General features: G+C 38.2%; 1 protein-coding gene across 1 annotated transcript in view; it reads left to right on the top strand.

The window, feature by feature from the left end:
• Positions 1–18071, top strand: part of ptdss2 (phosphatidylserine synthase 2) — a 98067-nt gene that overhangs the window by 1439 nt on the left and 78557 nt on the right. Inside the window, exon 2 of the mRNA XM_048545830.2 lies at positions 10324–10425. Coding sequence (XP_048401787.1) covers positions 10324–10425 — 102 coding nt within the window. The remainder of the gene's footprint in view (positions 1–10323; positions 10426–18071) is intronic.

The following is an 18071-nucleotide window of genomic DNA, read 5'->3' as shown; positions in this document are numbered from 1 at the left end:
CAAAGAGGTCCTTCTGCAGCTGTACAGGGCCCTGGTGAGACCGCACCTGGAGTATTGTGTGCAGTTTTGGTCTCCAAATTTGAGGAAGGACGTTCTGGCTATTGAGGGAGTGCAGCATAGGTTCACAAGGTCAATTGCTGGAATGGCGGAACTATCATATGTTGAAAGATTGGAGCGACTGGGCTTGTATACACTTGAGTTTAGGAGGATGAGAGGGGATCTGATTGAGACGTCTAAGATTATTAAGGGATCGGACAATCTGGAGGCAGGAAGTATGTTGCTGCTGATGGGTGAGTCCAGAACCAGAGGACACAGTTTAAAAATAAGAGGTAGGCCATTTAGAACAGAGTTGAGGAGAAACTTCTTCACCCAGAGAGTCGTGGATATATGGAATGCTCTGCCCCAGAAGGCAGTAGAGGCCAAGTCTCTGGATAGTTTCAAGAAAGAGATAGATAGAGCTCTTAAAGATAGTGGAATCAAGGGTTATGGGGATAAGGCAGGAACAGGATACTGATTGTGGATGATCAGCCATGATCATAATGAATGGTGGTGCTGGCTCGAAGGGCCGAATGGCCTACTCCTGCACCTATTGTCTATTGTCTATTGACTGAGTGAGAGTGGGAGAGATCACAGCGACAGTTTGGGGGAGGGGAGAGATCACCCAGTGACAATGGAAGACGAGAGAAAGGAGTCGATTACCCAGTACGGATGAGGGGAGCAAGGCTGTGAGTCAGTATTACCATTGGGAGGGATAGGATCAGTGATTGACCTGGCACATTGTATGTAGGAATCGGGATTTTAAAATGATCACACTGTGACAGTGGATAGGAATGAAATTTTACATTAAACACCCAGAGGCAGCATATGTTTGGATGGGGCTTTGTGCTGATTTGCAGGCAACAGTGTAGGTGTGGAGTAGGCTTTCAGTGAGTGCCCTGTAACATGGGTGCGGGCTATTGTGGAGGCTAACAGTGATTGCTCATGATTCTGGGGTGGAGATTGGTAGTGGTGACCTAGTATTAGCATGAGGAGTGTAGCATAGTGAAAGAGAGGGGCTACGTCAGGAATTACCCAAAGATAATGGAGGTGCAGGGAGGTAGGGCTGCTAATGACCCTAGGAGGAATGACGATTAGACCTGAGATGGAGCTAGACTATTCCTCAGGCTGCTGTTATCTTTGGGAATCTGTTGCGTTCTGTGAGAGACTATGTGGCTATGTTCACCTGTTCTGTTGCTTTCTGAATCAGCTTATCTGCCTACCTGTGGAGGTTGAGATTTGACAGTCTTTGCACTGTGAGCAGATTATAAGCAGCTGGAAAGAATCAATTCTGCAAGCTGAGAGGCTAAGAATGCGGTGAGGTTGCAGTGAGATGGGAGTTAGCAGTACTGCAACAAATTAATTGCAGCTTTCTGTTTTGACATAAATTGGGAGTTATAAGACTGTCTCTGCATCTAAGAAATGCTGAGTTTTTCTCTCTTTCACTATGCTAATACCGATATCAGATTCTGGTTGTAGGCCACATTTGTGACTTCATTATGTGACCATTATTATAAATTTCTGGACAGCCGTATTCCAGACTGAATGAGCACTTTATTCACCTTTTTAATATGTTCCTTTTTTGAGTCAATGGATGCAGGATAATGTATTATTAACTGACGAAACACAAGTATGTAAATTCAATATTAGATCTCTGATGAGTTGGAAGTGGATTATTCAAGTGCTACTTGGAATTGCAATATAAAAGTCGCCTTGCATTATTTGAAAGTGGTTTTGTTGGCTAAGTTATTAGATGTTGAAATTTCATTAATACCAGTTGAGCTCTAGTTTTCTGAATAAGGTTGTTTTACCTACCAGGGAAACGTATTGCTGTTTGTTCCATGACTAGTTTTAAAGTTGTAGTTATCATGAGGCAGAAACTTGAATTGACTGCTCACTGCTGTGAGATCAGCTGATTCCAGATGGAGAACAGGTCCTTGGGTCTGTGTAAAAGCTCCTTGTTATCCATGTCCAATATGAATTTGAATTTGTGCTTTAATCTTTAGAACACATTAGCTGCTTGGACTTTGCCCATTCCTCTGAAATCAAAGCATTTCTGTTTCTGAACTTATAATGTTCATGACAATTTTTTTGAATGGTGAATCAGAGTATGGTTTAGTCACTGTCGCCAGATAATGGAATGGCAGAGAGATTTGTTACTGACTCATTGTTTGATCATCACCCAGAACATTGAAAGGTAAGGCAGATTTCATCTTCTACACTGGTTTCCCAGATTTCTGATTCCGGTGGTAGTGGCGGATTAGTTACTTCACCCTCCATCCTATCTCCCAGTTATGTCAAGGTCTTCAAAATGAAATGGCAGAATATTTGCTGAGGAATCTGGATTGGAAGCAGGAAGAAATGTCATGTGTAATTTAGTGAAATGTCAAAATTATCACAGAGTCGGTTAGGTAAACAAAATGATTGTCTCTTGTTCTCTGTCTGTGGAAGCAATATATCTTCATTGAAATCTGATCATCTGCATTAAGTTTACTGGCAGTATATCACACTTCCAGTTTCTGAAATCGGAAAAGCCAGCTTAACGTCTAAACTGTGCAATGTTTATTACAACATTGATCTGTTTCTCTCTTCAGTTTGAAACAACCTGTGTTTCCAGAATTTTTTGCTTTAATTTAGAACTTGAAGATTTGTTTTATTTTACATTTGTGCTAAGGTTTTCTGATGTTGTAATGCCCCTGCAATGTTGTTGATGGCCAGTGGGGACTGTATTAATGGGTGAAAAAAGACATTATCTTCCAAACCTATGACCCATCTAGATGGGCAAGGCAGCAGACGCTTGGGAGTACAATCATTTCCAAGGCATGTACCACCTAGCTTAAACATATATTGCTCTTCTTTTACTGTCACTGAGTCAAGTGCCTAAAACTCCCCACCTAACAACACTATGAAAATATGCACTTTATCCAGACTGCAGAATTTCCTAAAAGCAGCTTGCTGTTTCTAAGACAGTTGTGGTTAGACAATAATTGCTAGTTGTGCTGAAATTTCAAGAATGATTTATGAAAGGATGCATCCCATCAATCTTCAACAACGTAAGGCAATGATTTAAAAATAAATAAAACTTCTTCACTTATTTTCTACTTCTCCTTCATTTTTTTGTATTAGCATTCACAACTTTACCCCTGTCTGATTAGGTCCCAAACTGCTCAGTCTTTTTACTCTCCTGATCTGAATTTCTCCTGAGTGGCTGTACATAGCTCTTGGCTCACTTGCTGGCTGCTTCCATGCAAAATGCAATTTGGTAACTTTAAAACTAGTCATGGATGGTAACTGTTAAGGGACAGACAGCAAAATGAATTCAAACAGGCATTAAAAATATACTGAGCAGAACTAAGAAATTATAGGACAGATATGCACTTTGTTCAAATCCAGACAAGAGAGGGAAAGACATAGATGCAGAAACATGCACAGACTGTCCATTGCAGAGTGGAAAATAGTGATAGAATGGATAGCCTTGGGAGAACAAGTGAAAAGAATGAGAGGTGATGAAAAAGGATTACGGAACAAATTAAAGAAGGACATAAAAATAATAAGAACTTGGGAGTTCCATTTATCTAATGTATCATACAGCAAATTCTAGAAATTTTTAAATTTTATTTGTACATTTTTTTATTATCTTGGTTGGAAATTGTTGTACAACTGCTACATTTTAAATTCCTTCTATACAGTTTCCTGCAGCTTGTATCTTTACAGTGCCACAGTGATGATCAGCAAAACTGTTGATATTGTCAGGATAATTTAAAATTGCGTGAAATTCTGTTCATGTGAGATTTTTCTTAAATTTGTAGAATATTCCCTCTCATTCAATTAAAGTTGTAGAAATGAAAATTCCAACTAAAGCATTTTGTAGAAGTAAAACCTGAAACATTGAATAAGATTTTGGTTGCATTGTCATGACTTGCTCCAACAGTCTTATTGGGGCAGTTGCATTGGATTACATTGAATGTGCTGAATAGAACCAGGCCTTTTGCATTAATTATTTTGTACCAATGTCTATGCTCCACTCAGATCTGCTACTCTATCTCATTTATAACATTTCCTTTCTTCCTCATGTAAATATTACAGTTCGTTCCGGGAGCCCAAGTTGCCGTGGCATCATGCATGTTATAGCCTGGAGCTATGGATAGCGATGCTAGAGGCTCCAAAGTTCTTTCCATCACATTGACCAGGAATCACTCCTACTCTTACCAGCTGATAATGGGAACTGCAGATGCTGGAGAATCCAAGACAACAAAGTGTGGAGCTGGATGAACACAGCAGGCCAGGCAGCATCTCAGGAGCACAAAAGCTGACGTTTCGGGCCTAGACCCTTCATCAGAGGTTCATCATCTCTGATGAAGGGTCTAGGCCCGAAACGTCAGCTTTTGTGCTCCTGAGATGCTGCTTGGCCTGCTGTGTTCATCCAGCTCCACGCTTTGTACTCTTACCAGCTGTTGTGTGGCCTGTGTGTGGAAGGCTTTGTAGTTTAATACTTAGATAACACAATGTGGAGCTGGAGGAACACAGCAGGCCAAGCAACATCAGAGGAACAGGATAGCTGACGTTTCAGGTTGTGTCCCTGCTTCAGAAAAATTAAAAAAAAATGATTTTCTGAAGAAGGGTCCTGACCCGAAACATCAGCTTTCCTGTTCCTCTGATGCTGCCCTGCCTGCTGTGTTCCTCCAGCTCTAAATTGTGTTATCTCTGACTCCATCATCAGTTCTTGCTATGTCCGTAGTTTGAGACTTGATCTGTTTGGTTGTGAATTGAATGCAACTTCTTGTTCATTAACTACTGGAGTGGGATTCAAACCTCCAGCTTCTGCACTAGAAGTGAGAACATTACGACTGCACCGTAATGCCATCCTTGCATTAATGTAGCTACTCTTTAAAAGTGCCTGTGCTACTCTCTACTATTCCATGTGGTAACATGTCCCACATTTGAGCGAATCTCTCAAGAGCTTCTCCTGAAACTATTAGATTAATTGGTCAATTTTTCATGTGCTTTCTAGTTTTAGGCTCCTCCACAAATGAAAAGATATTTTCAATGTCCACTCTGTGAAATTCTCTTCATAATTTTGAAGATTTTCTTAGGTCAACCTTGACATTTCAATTTTATAGAGAAAAGAGTCAACCAGTAATCTTTCCTGATGGTCATAACCCCTTAGTTCTGATATCTTTAATCCACTCTGTCAGTTATTACCGTGTCTTTTTCTGCAACTTGCCATCAGTGCCCATATCCCAAGAATAAAAAGGAGGAATGAAATTATTACCTCCCAGTCTTGAAGGTATTTTATGTTGTTTTCCACAGGCATTAATCTACCTTTGGCATGTTGCTCAAATGGGGATTTATTCATTTCTGAGCTGACATTGTACATGCTGGAAGTATATTTTCTTGTGGGTAGCATCACAGATAAGCCAGGTGTATTCTTCTCTGATACTTCCATTCCAGCATGGCTTACAGGATTGTCAGAAGAAGTGAAGTGTTGATAGCTTGTATTTCCCTGTCGATAAAGATTGGTGAAATTGCATATAGTTGATGCTGTGTCAAAGGTATGGTAACTCAAACACTGTGCAAATTCTGCATCTCATGTGCACTTAGCATAGAGCTAATGGAGTATTTTAATGTAAAGACATTAAGATTATATAAAGGCAGTAAGATCTGTGGTATTAATAGAATTTTTCTTTTGATCAGCTACTTATCACACATCGGTGATTTTGTCATGTGGCATTTAAGGGTGTCACTGCTGAATACTTTCTGGATTCAATCATTATCAAGGAAATGAATACCAACTAGCTATAATTTCAATATAAGGCTATAATCTATTTTGAACAAGAAATTTTTAGTAACCTGCATTCTCACGCAAACTTATGGTAACTACACAGTGATCTGAATATTTTCCTGTCAATGTCATGAAGTAAATTGCCTATTAGAGTCAGCAAAGATGGCTGAACTTATACATAGCAAACTGTAATCTTCATTCCCTTTCATCTTCTTTCCCACCACTCCACTTATCATATATTTCTTTTTCTTTTTAAATACTATGCCATGATTATAAATCTGTGATCTAGTTGATGGATTGAGCTGATTTTTGCATTGATTGAACTTGCTGTCATAATTTTTCATCTGAAGCCTTTGATTAAATTATGCATCCAGGATCCATACCAGATATTCATTATTCTGTAATCCGTTTTAAGTGTACAGTACACCAGAAATGGACTCCTTTTCAAAAAAAGATTTTTGTTTTTGATCATGTTAATACCTTGAAATCATGAAGCAAATATTTCAGTTTGGAGCAATTTAATTAAAGATTATTTATGTTGTTCACTTGCTGTTTGAGATAATATGCTTTCATTGTTAATGTTCTGGTGGTCAGATTAGCCTTTCTCGTAAGGTAAATTAGTGGCATTATAATGGTCTGTATTTTCCTCTGAATGGAGGCCATTTGCTTGGCTCGGACTTATTTGTTCATTGCTTCTACTTGGAGATGCATACTTATGGAAGTACTTGTCACCAACCATCCAAAAAGTGTATGCCCAATACAGGACATCTTGCATCTGTCCAAAGCATCTCTTTGACAAATCAGATTGAAAGATTGTTGATGAGTAGTGCAGAACCTGAACTATAAAGTCTCAGTTTGAATACTAAACTCAATGCTCAATCAAGCACAGAAAGCAAAAGAAAGGCATGTCAATTATTAGAATGTGCGTGTAGAATGGGTTGGAAGCATGGAGAAGTGGAAGTGAGAAAATGATGGGTTTAAAGGATTGTGTCAGTACTGATCTACATTAGTAAGGGTGAAAGGGTGTTAGCTGGCAGTGTCTTTACAGCACATTTGAATTCACCTACAACATTTCAGTTATGCCTGTTGTGAATGATCCCAGATGATGTTCTTAACAATGCATAGAAGGGAGGGCAACCTGAGCCTGCAAGTTCAGCCATGTCCCACAGAGCGCTGAGTACAACACTGGAGACTAAAATAGTATTTCAAAAACACAAAATGAACTCCAAAACACACTGTTGTTTCTTCCATAATAAAGAAATGTCCCTAACATGCTGAATAATCAATCTATTGTAAACCTACATTGTACATTCATATTAAATGAAACTAGCATGTACTGGAAAGACAAAGCAGGTCTGGCAGCCTTCTGTAAAGTCAGAAACAGAGTTAAAGTTTCAGGTTGAAAGTGACTTTTTTTAAAGTGGTTTTTCCAGTTATTTCATTTTTCTATTTTAGAATTCCAGCACCATAGCATTTTGTTTTGTTCTTCGGTCTCTGACAAAGCTTATCTCAATAAATGATGTTGATATACACGTAGGTGAATGGCAGTGGTATTAGGTAGGAGAGTTGTGGCCATGATCCCAATCCCTCCTGTTTGTGCAAGAGGCCCTTTTGTAGCTCACCTGCACCTGCTGCATTGTCAACTGATGACAGGTTTCTCCACTGAGAAGCTTTACCTGCCTTGTGATCACACGTCTCTACAAATTCTGGTCATATTCATGTATTCAAAAGATATCTGGCATTATGCTTATAAAAGAACATAAAGACAGATTTGGCTCTGTAAAGTTCCTTTGATTAACTATATCAGTTTCTGGTAGCTTTTATGTTATGAACCTATTCAACAGAATTGGTGAAGCCAGCCAGAGCTCTTCAGATATATCTTAATTTTCAGCTTGATAACAGTTTTGTTATATTTTAATTTGTGAATTATTTAACATGAATCTCAATATATTTTGAATTTATACATGACCTGAATGTTAATATAAAGCATGCAAGGTTAGATCTGAGGTATAAAATGTTTGAGTTACAATCCAGAGACTCATGTCTGAGAATAACTCTTGAATATATTTTGTAGTTTGTTGCTGTAGCAGCATTCTTGATATCTGTTAAGATTAATATTCAATTAATAACAGGTGAATTTCCACTCAGGATCTGATTAGTTATGGGAAATGTTCTACAACAAGTATTAAACCTCTCACTTTCAAACAAAACTGAAACAAGTATGTGTTGCTGGTGTTAACAAAAATATTTTTCCTTTTCCTTTTTCTTTTAACAGTGTGCTAATACATTAAGGACAACACAATAGTGTGTGTCACTAAACATTAATTGGCTGTTAATCCTGTTCCCCTGTTTTGTTGTTCTGTCTTCATACTGGATGCATCTACTTTCTGATGGATGTCCTCAAACACCTTTGTGGGCAGTTTCTTGAGAAAGAAGGAAGAGAGATTCATGTTAAGATTTGCTCACATTTCTGATTTCTCATATTTGTAGAACCAGTAGATTGTGTCTGAGGCCTAATGCCTGATATATGAAAAAGATATATACTACATGTTCACTACATTTAAATAACAGATTTTAAAAGAAAATGATTATGCTGGAATCTCTTATTACAACATTTTAAAATTAAGTCCATGGGCGGCTAAATGTCCATTGTGACTAGTCACAGCTGAAATGTGATCTGATTGATTCGATTATTTACAACTTTATTACTGCATTTCAACATTCTAGCCAATATTTATGCTCATCTCCCACTCTAAAGCAGAAAGAAATTGAAATACCGCTATCTATTTTATGACTTGTAGTTCTTTTCTATCCTCAAATCTCTTCTTGCTCCACTATTTTATTAAGTCCATTTTGTGTATTGAATGTGATATTTTTATCACACTGTATATTTCAAATCAAAAATACGCTGTAGCTAACTCCCTCCCAATTCTAGCGTGAACTTGCTGTATCTGGTAGTGGTTGATTAAGGCTAGTGGCAGTTTTGCCTTGTAGAGCGTGCACATGCTGTTGTACTATGTTGCTGTTCGTGAAGTGCTTTTTTTGTAAAGAAAAAGTCATAGATTGATTGTGTCCCTTCAGTTGGCCCTGGAGACATTATCATTGAATATAACTACTTTGCCCCTAGGCAAGGACTGTTTGCTTCAGTTGTGACAAAGATACCTTATTAAAAAGTAGTCTCCTTTGAAACTGCTAGCTGACTGGGCTTAGTACAGTGTCAGGCCAGTGTGTTTGAGTTGTTCTATTTAGATTGATTGAGACTTGTATTCTCTGTTTGTATAATGGCAATACAAATAGAAAATGCTGGCAGTACACAGCAGGATAATCAACCCAACTGGCTGTAGATAAGGGGCACATAGTGTGCATTGGTAATGCTTGGAGCCTTCTGTGATTGCTGGACCTTTATAGGGATTAGAATGTGAAATGGACATAGGCAATGATCTTTAAAGTTAATGTGTTTCATAGTTTAGTATGTTATTAGTTGTGCCTCTGCAAAATGGAACAGTTTCCTTTGGTTTTATTTTGACTCAGCATAATCTGACTGATTATTAGAAAAGGAGTCTGAAAGCAAGGTTTAATTTCATGCTTTTTACAATTCTTCGTCAGAATCCTTTGACCCATAGTGAGTAGGAATTGATCAGTTTTGACTGCCTGACTATAAGATTTGAATAAGTTTTGGTTAAAGTCACTTACTTCTTGCAGCAATCAATTGAGCATAGCTCTTTGACTGGCACATTCAAGAGATGAACTTTATATCCTGGCAGTTTGCTTTTTCAGCATTCCAAATATATCTTCACTTCATGTCAGTTCATTTGAGGGTTGAAGTTGGGCTGTTTTGGAGTAAAAGGCGATAAATTGGTGAAATTCCTGAAAAGAGAAGGGTGAGAAGAAATGAGAGAAGGTAGTATTGACTAGATTGTTGAAGATTTGATTTGGGGACCTATACTGTTTTATATATAATACAATTTTAAAATGCAGTGAAGCAGCTAAGGATGGTTTCACATCTGTAACTGTTGCAGTAGTGCCAGATTAAATTCAGTGCTGGTGAAATTTAGTTGAAATGAACACATGAAACAAAAATGAGCAGTATTTGCTAAAATGGCTATTCTTAGAAACGCTAGTCAGGGTCACGTTCATTAACAGTGGAGTGGCAATCTATAAAACATGTAGGATCTTTGATAAGATGTTAATTTGAAACTATGTAGTACTCTCACAAGATTCTAGTCACTGAGTGACAAGATTTGCCAATTGATAAGAGAAGATTGGATTTTTTAATGTGATGAATGACCCTTTCTACCTTTGAATTAATTTGGAAGTAAATAGGTTTTGTAGCAAAAATAATTGGCATGAAACAAAATTATTCTATGTAGTGTTATGAAAAGAAAGCTTTGAAATTGGTTTGGTAACATTTTGCAGTAGTTCTACATCTGTGTAAGTATCATCATTTGGGCTAGTCCAACTTTGTGATAGTTATTAAGAACCAGTCATTTTATTTCTATTTACAGGAGAGCTCACACCTTGACAGTGTTATTCATTCTCACTTGTGCACTGGTATATGTTACTCTGTTGGAAGAAACGCCACAGGATACAGCATACAATATTAAGAGGTAAGTGAAGACTTTTTGCGACTAGCTGGCGTAATATTTCATTTCCATTGTTGAAATCCAATGCAATTGCAAAGTTTATTATATTTTCCATTTCTCATGCTTTTCAAATCACTTGTTGATGTTGAACAGTGCCATGTTAATCTGCTTCAGCAAGTCTGGTGGCAGAAATTACACATAGCAAAGATCACAAGCTCTGTTTATGTCTGAGTTGCCGATTATGTATTTCGTCCACAGGTTAATCCGCCTGGCAAAGATCTTGTAGAATATTTAATACTTTGCTCTTCACAGAATAGGAAGAGGGGAAAATTGAACTGAATGATTTAAAATGATCTGTGATCATGGTTTCTTACAGCCTTTAGGGGGTCCAGTTTGGAAAATGAAAAGCCTGTCGTCTTTGCCTTTGAGTTAGGCCTTACTAGTCAATGGGAAGTTGAAGGCATAGGGTGGCACAGCATAGAGGCTGGTTTCAATTTGTTTCAACACCAAGATCCTGACCTATTTCCAAGATCTTCAAAAGTCATCGCAATGCAGTGAAGGGCAGTGCTTGGGAAACAAGAAAAATTGCTGGTTGCTCACATGTTTGGGATTGATAAGCAGTGCCACGTAAAAGTTTGCCTGTATTCTATTGCACATTAAGTTTCACTTGCCCTACAGCCCAGTACTAGTTCTCAACCTCATGCTTAATATAGTAATAAATTTTCTCTTTCTTATCTCTGTAAATTCTCAAGCCTCATAATCACCTTAAATATTCACTCCCTCCACCTGTATGACACAGTGGCACCCGTGTGTTCCATCTATAACAGGCACAGCAACAACTTTCAAACCTATGACCTCTACCACCAAGAAGAACAGGTAAAACAGATGCATGGGAACGCTGTCATCTGCAACTTTTGCATCAGGCCACACACCATCCTGACTTGGAACTATGTCACTAGGTCAAAATCCTTAGACCACACACACTGTTCTGTTTCTTAATCTTCCTCCCTTGGCAGCTGTATCCTTAGTTGCCTAGGTGCAATAATCCCTGCAGCTTCTCCTTTCATTCCCTTTTACTGATCCTTTTCAAAAGCCATATCTTTCGTCAAACTTCTGAAGAGTGAAAAGTCACCACACTCAAAATGTTAATTTTGCTTTCTTCCCACAGAAGCTGCCAGACCTGCTGAATTTTGCCAGCAATTTCTGTTTTTGCTTCAGATCTCCACCATCTGCAAATCTTTGTTATATTCTTTAATCAAGAGTATTGGTGATATCTCCGAGCCTCTATTCCTTTGGTTTGAAATCTGCTTTTCTTTCATCTCTGTGTAGGCCTATGTGTCATTTTTCGATGTTAAAGGCATCATACAAATGCAAGTTTCTGAGAGTGTGCTCAGCTTTGTGAATGAAAACTTGTGAGGTTTATGTCTTTGAAGATCACTTCTAGAGGCAGGTCGATCATTTGATGGTTACAGATTGCAGTGGGGTGTACACATGTCATTAGTTGAGTATTGCTGTAGTTCAAGTGGAGATTTTAGAAAGGCAGCACCTACCTTCGCAATTTTTGTGAATTCAAGTCCGTTTTATTCAATAGATGCCTGAATCTTCCAACACTTGTCTCCTTTCACATGACAGGGTCGTTAGAAGGTATTGCTCAGTTTTGTGAAAGCACACTATAAAATGTCAAGTTGATTGCCCAAATAGGGCATGAACAAATCTACTGAAAGACACTGTATAATGTGAAAAAGATATGAGGCCTCCTTTGACAGGAAAATTAGAAAGTATAGTATTATTTAAATGAAGAGAGCTTACAGAATGATGCATTACAGAGGGATCTGGGTCTCTGTTTACACGAATCACAAAAAGCGTGGAGTTACAGCAAGCATTTAAGAAAGTGAACAAAATAGACGATGGAATATGAAAGTGGGAAAGTCTGTTACAGCTGTACAGGGCATTGGTCAGACTGCATCAAGAGGACTGTTTACAGTCCTGGTTTTCTCTCTTAAGGAGAGATATACTTGCAATGCAGACAACTCAGAGAAGGTTCACGAGCTAATTCTTAGGATGAGGAGTTTGTCTTATGAAGAAAGGGTGAGCAGTTTGGATCTCTATTCATTGAAGTTTAGAAGGATGGGATGTAAAGTTCTAAGAGATCTTTCCAGAGAAGTTGCTGAAAGGATGGTTCCTGTCGAGAGGTAATCTAGAAGACAGTAACTGTTTCAATGTGAGGGTATCTTCCATTTACGATAAAGATGAGGATGAATTTTTTTCTCTTAGAAGTTCCAACTAGCTATTGGAATTTTTTAAGCCAGACAACAGCTGAGGCTAAGTCTTTGAGAATATTCAAGGTAGAGATAGACAGATCTGTGACTAATGAGTCAAGGTGGGGGGTGGGGGGTGTGGTGGGGCAGTGGGAAATGGAGATAAGGTTGCTATTAGATCAGCTAGATCTTATGAATGGTGTTCTAGGCTGGAGGACCGAATGGCTTATTCTTGCTCCTACGTCAGATGTTCTGTGTATGTGAAGTTTGTTTCTATGAACAGAGAGCAAAGTTGAGATTAGCAGAATTTTCAGTTTTATTCTGCATGGTGATAACCAGTGAGCCTTTTACACCTTGAAAGGGTGAACTTCAAGGATATTTTGGTTAAAAGAAACTGTTTATTTTATGGTAAACTACAATTGATATTTGATCCAAGAGAATATATTGCTGTTTATTTGTGGTAAATCGCAGTATCACCAATTTATAGGTTGTAACTCTGAATGGATGAGGTTGAGTCAGTGTTTCTTTATCTAGCTGATTTTGTGATTTCCTGACTAATATCCCCATTGTTCTCTATGCAGTGCAAACAAATGAATTTTTGTCTACTCATTCTGATACAGAATGATTTGGGATTCTACATTGGCATGTAAAATGTAAATGCATGGGACTGGGTTAGTGGACTGACATGAATAGAGAACTCATTGGCAGACAGGAAACAAAGAACAAGTGTAAATGTGAGATAACAAGCTGCAGAGCTGGTTGAACACAGCAGGGCAAGCAGCATCAGAGGAGCAGGAAGGCTGACATTTCAGGCCTAGGTCTCGTGGTCCAAGTGGCAGACAGTGACTAGTGGGATAATGCAGAGATCAATGCTTGGAACCCAGCTATTCATAATATGTATTAGTGATTTAGACAAGGGAACTAAATGTAATATCGCCCAAGTTTGTGGACAACGCAGTGCTTGGCTGGGTGGGTGAACTGTGAGGAGGGTGCCAAACTGCTTCATTGTGACTTGGGCAAGTGAATTGAATGGTCAGATGCACAGCAGACAAAGTATAATGCGAATAAAAGTGAGGTTACTCACTTTGACAGAAAAAAACAGGGAGGCAGATTATTATCTGATTGGCAGTAAATTGGGAAAGGGGAAGGTTCAACAGGACCTCAGGTGTCCTTGCACACCAGTTGCTGAAAAGCAAGCATTTAGGTGCAGCAGGCAATGAAGAATGCAAATGGTATGTTGGCCTTCATAGCGAGAGGGTTTGAGTACATGAGTACTTGCTGCAATTTTAGAAGGACTTGGTGAGATCATACCTGGAGTGTTATGAGCAATTTTGGTGTCCTTATCTGGGAAAGGATGTTCTGGCTGCGGCAGGAGTGTAACAAAGATATACCGGACTGAGATGACATGAAGAGAGAGACTGGATTTAGTTCAGACTGTATTCACTGACTTCAAAGAAATGAGGGGTAAATCACATAGAAACCTATAAAATTCTAACAGGACCACATGGTAAACGCAGGAAGAATGATCCTGATGCCCAGGGATTCCAGAGGGAGGGATAACAGTCTAAAAATATGTGGTAGGACATTTAGGACTGAGATGAGGAGAAATTTCTTCATCCGAGAATGGCGAGCCTGTGGAATTCCCTGCCACAGAAAATGGTCGAGTCAAAAACATTGAATATTTTCAAGAGGAGTTTGATGTAGTTCTCGGGGCTAAAGGGATCAGTGATATAGGGAGAAAGCAGGAACAGGACACTGAGTTAGATGATCACCCATGTTTGTATTGAATAATGGAGCAGACTTGAAAGGCAGAATGGTTTACTCCTGGTTCTGTTCTACAGTGTTTCTATTTGTCTATTTAAATAATCTTTGTAAGCTTAACCACAGTAATTCTGTCCCTTATGATGAATGCTTTTGCAAACCATAGCTCAGTATTTCTGAGTAGTTCATAACACTCTGTGTTCAGAGTTGCTGTTAGTTGGCAGTCTGAATGGTGCTATATTTTCAGCACTGATATGAGAGAATATAAAGATGTAATGGAATAGGTGGTTTGTTTAGCAAGTTAGGTGTGTTATATAAATGTGAAAGCATTGATTGATGTTTGATTTCTTTCCCCTATCTGCCTTCAGCAACTGCAAACTATTGGATACAGAATTCAAACCTCCCTCTTAGTTATGTGTGCAAAGTCCTCACCCCGTTTGACTTCTGAATTGTCTAACGTTAGCTTTGAGATTGCACTTTATTGTTGTGGATTCTGGACCATTGCATGTGTCTGTCAGTAGACTATGTATGCTGTCCACTAAAGCCTGGTTTCCAATTCAGTGCTTAATTTCTATCTGACAAGCTTCTGAAAGTCGAACTGATGAGCTTGGAAAACAGATTCTGTTGTATGCTGACCAGTTAGCACACTTGGCAGCTGCATTATGAATATTTGTTCTTGTGGTCTAGAGGCAGTTTGACCTGGAACAGTTTTGAGCAATAATTCACAATGGGATTAGGGATTTAAAGAGCTCATTTTGAAGAAGAGTTGAAGTTTGGAAATTCTAGGCCTTGTTAAGGAAATTGAGTAGTTTTCCTTTGCAATAAACAACCCTGACTCCTTGGCCTTTTGACAACATGCACTCCTTCTGCTCACAGTCACGTGTAAGCTGCATTTGGCGACAGAAGTCTGTCGCTGTATCCTGATCCAACCAAATGATTGACTATATTCTCCGATATTTTTAAATAGTTGCGGTCAATATGCATTTTGAAGTTTCTGTAGGGAACATGTCATGGGCAAGCATTTTGCTTCAAGATATAGCTGATCTAATAGACTTCAAAACCAAACTTATATTGATTTATAACAAAAATAGAAATTGCTGGAAAAGCTTAGCAGGTCTAGCAGCATCTGTGAAGCAAAATCAGAGTTAATGTTTTGGGTCTGGTGACCCTTCCTCTGATTTCTCTCCACAGATGCTGATCTTTTCCATAAATTTCTGTTTTCATTTCTAATTTATAGCATCTGCAGTTCTTTTAGTTTAAGTCTATTTATGTCATGTGAATCTCTGAATTAGAGTATTGTACACAGACCAATTTTCATGATTTTTAAAAAATATGTTAGTGCTATTGAGGCAAGCTTTATGTCACATTTGTCTCTTTTGATTTACTACCATACCTGTACCGATGAGTAATTGTTTACGCATGTCATGTAGCTTGTGTAAAATGTTATTTACGTTGAAGGACGAATGGTTACCAATGTTGCAAAGTTGAGATAATCCTGCTCGGTTTCTTAAAATACATCAGTTCAAGGTGTATTCAAACTTAAGTGTCAAAATCATTCAGTTGAGTTGTGAATGATAAAATTTAATACACAGTAAATAGTGTTTTCTCGATCTTCCTTCATAGGGTTTCAAACTTTAAATTTTTCCTTGGTCTGCACATTCCACACATGCCCTACAACTTCCACCACCATCAACACCTGCTCCACTTCTGCGAAGTACATTTGTGCAGTAATAGTGCTTAAGTTTTTGTTTGTGCTTGATTGAATGCATTTAGCTTGTAGTGCAAGCAACAAGCTCATACAGCTCCTGAAATTGTTTTCCGATTATTAGTGAGCCATTATTAAATAAAACCTAATTAGGCTACATCTTAAGTGTGGGAGGCTTAACTAGGTCATAACATTCTCTTCCTGAGGGAACATAGAAGTAGACTCCTTTTGTGGATGTAAGTTAAACAGAAAGTTGATTTGCAGTGAAACAGAATGAGATATGTATACTTTTTACTTCAGTTAAACAAAGATTAATATGGTAACTAATAAGAATTATTTCTTGTCTTTAAACTCTTACCTCTCTAGTGTGCTTTCTTAAAAAAATGTATTTATTTCCTTTGAATCCTATTTCTGCATCTGGAAAGCAATGTTGTGGCGACCCAATTGGTCATATCCAGATCCTTATCTGAATAAGCTCATGTGCTTTGCAATCTTAAATGCTGTTCTGTTTGAAGAAATAGTAACACAAAGTTTGATATTGATTGATCAATTTTAGCTTTACTTGGCATGCATCAATTGTGCCATCAACATCCTCCGGGTGCTCCGGTTTCCTCCCACAGTCCAGAAATGTGCAGGCCAGGTGGATTGGCCATGCTAAATTGCCCGTAGTGTTCAGGGGTGTGTGGGTTGTAGGGGGATGGGTCTGGGTGGGATACTCCAAGGGGCAATATAGACTTGTTGGGCCGAAGGGTCTGTTCTCTCACTGTAGAGATCTAATCTGTAGATCTAATCTGATCTCTCTCCATATATATTTTTGGCTCATTTAAGAAGAAACACGTATTGAAAATTCTGCCATTTCATTGCTTGAACCGTAAACATTTCAGCCTTATTAGTGTGATATCCTTTTCTGAATTTTATTTTACCTTTCCTGTCTTTGTATATTATGTGCTCATTTTGATCTGAGGTACATGTAGTGATTTGTGTTTATTTATGTGCAACTGTTCAGATGTGTAATCTTGAATTATGCTGTTACTCCTTTTGGTGTGTTTGTAAATGTTCTTCCTGTGCAAGCCCACATAAAATTATTTGTCATGTGCATTTACTTGACAGTGCGTAGATTTGCATTTATCCATAGACCAATAAAACTAGTGCCCTGATGTAAATAATTGCTGATTTGGTCTGTACAGTCATTATCAGGATAATCTTAACACACAGATGGCATTGAATGTGTTAGTAGTGAAGTGTCTAAACTGCCAGAAGGAATGATTTACGGTTCATAGCAATATGACTGAATTTTCATGGTGAAACATTTTTTGAAACTGTTTCAACAGAAGAAAATGAAAATCTGTAAAGCACAGACTTTGATGAGGGTGCAGAGTCCTTGAATTAGCTAATGTGTTTAGTTTCCCTTCTGTTGCGATTTTAAAAAAAAGTTCACTTTGGCACACAGTTGCTTGTTGAATGATGATCCCCTTGAATCTGGAAGGAAATTAATTTATTCCTTCATTTTTCACATCACAAGTGCACGGCAACTAGGTGCTATTAAAACTTCTGAATTTGACATGTCAAGCACCTGATGAGTGCTGTTTCCTCATCTCTTACTATCTCACAGACATTTTGAGCACAAGAAATGATCCATAGTAATGTAAACCACTTGTCTTTTAAAATGTGCATTAGCAACATGGTGACACTAGAAGGTTACCTTGATTGAGCATTGTAGGATCACTAAAGCGGGATAATTCAGCAAATGCAGTTTTAATCAGATTATTGCAGTGAATTGAACCGAGGCTATAAGAATGAGCACCCTTTCCTCCTAGGAGCTGTGCAGTTTTCATTGGTATCTATAGCTTTCTGTCTCACCTTTAACTCACATTTTAAAACTTTAGCTTTTTGTGCTAGCTTTTAGTTACCTGTCTTAATATTTCTTTCTTTGGCTCTGCATCAGT

Source organism: Stegostoma tigrinum, chromosome 17, assembly GCF_030684315.1.
Source record: "Stegostoma tigrinum isolate sSteTig4 chromosome 17, sSteTig4.hap1, whole genome shotgun sequence".
Classification (NCBI taxonomy): domain Eukaryota; kingdom Metazoa; phylum Chordata; class Chondrichthyes; order Orectolobiformes; family Stegostomatidae; genus Stegostoma; species Stegostoma tigrinum.
This window is presented reverse-complemented; position numbering and strand designations above follow the sequence as displayed.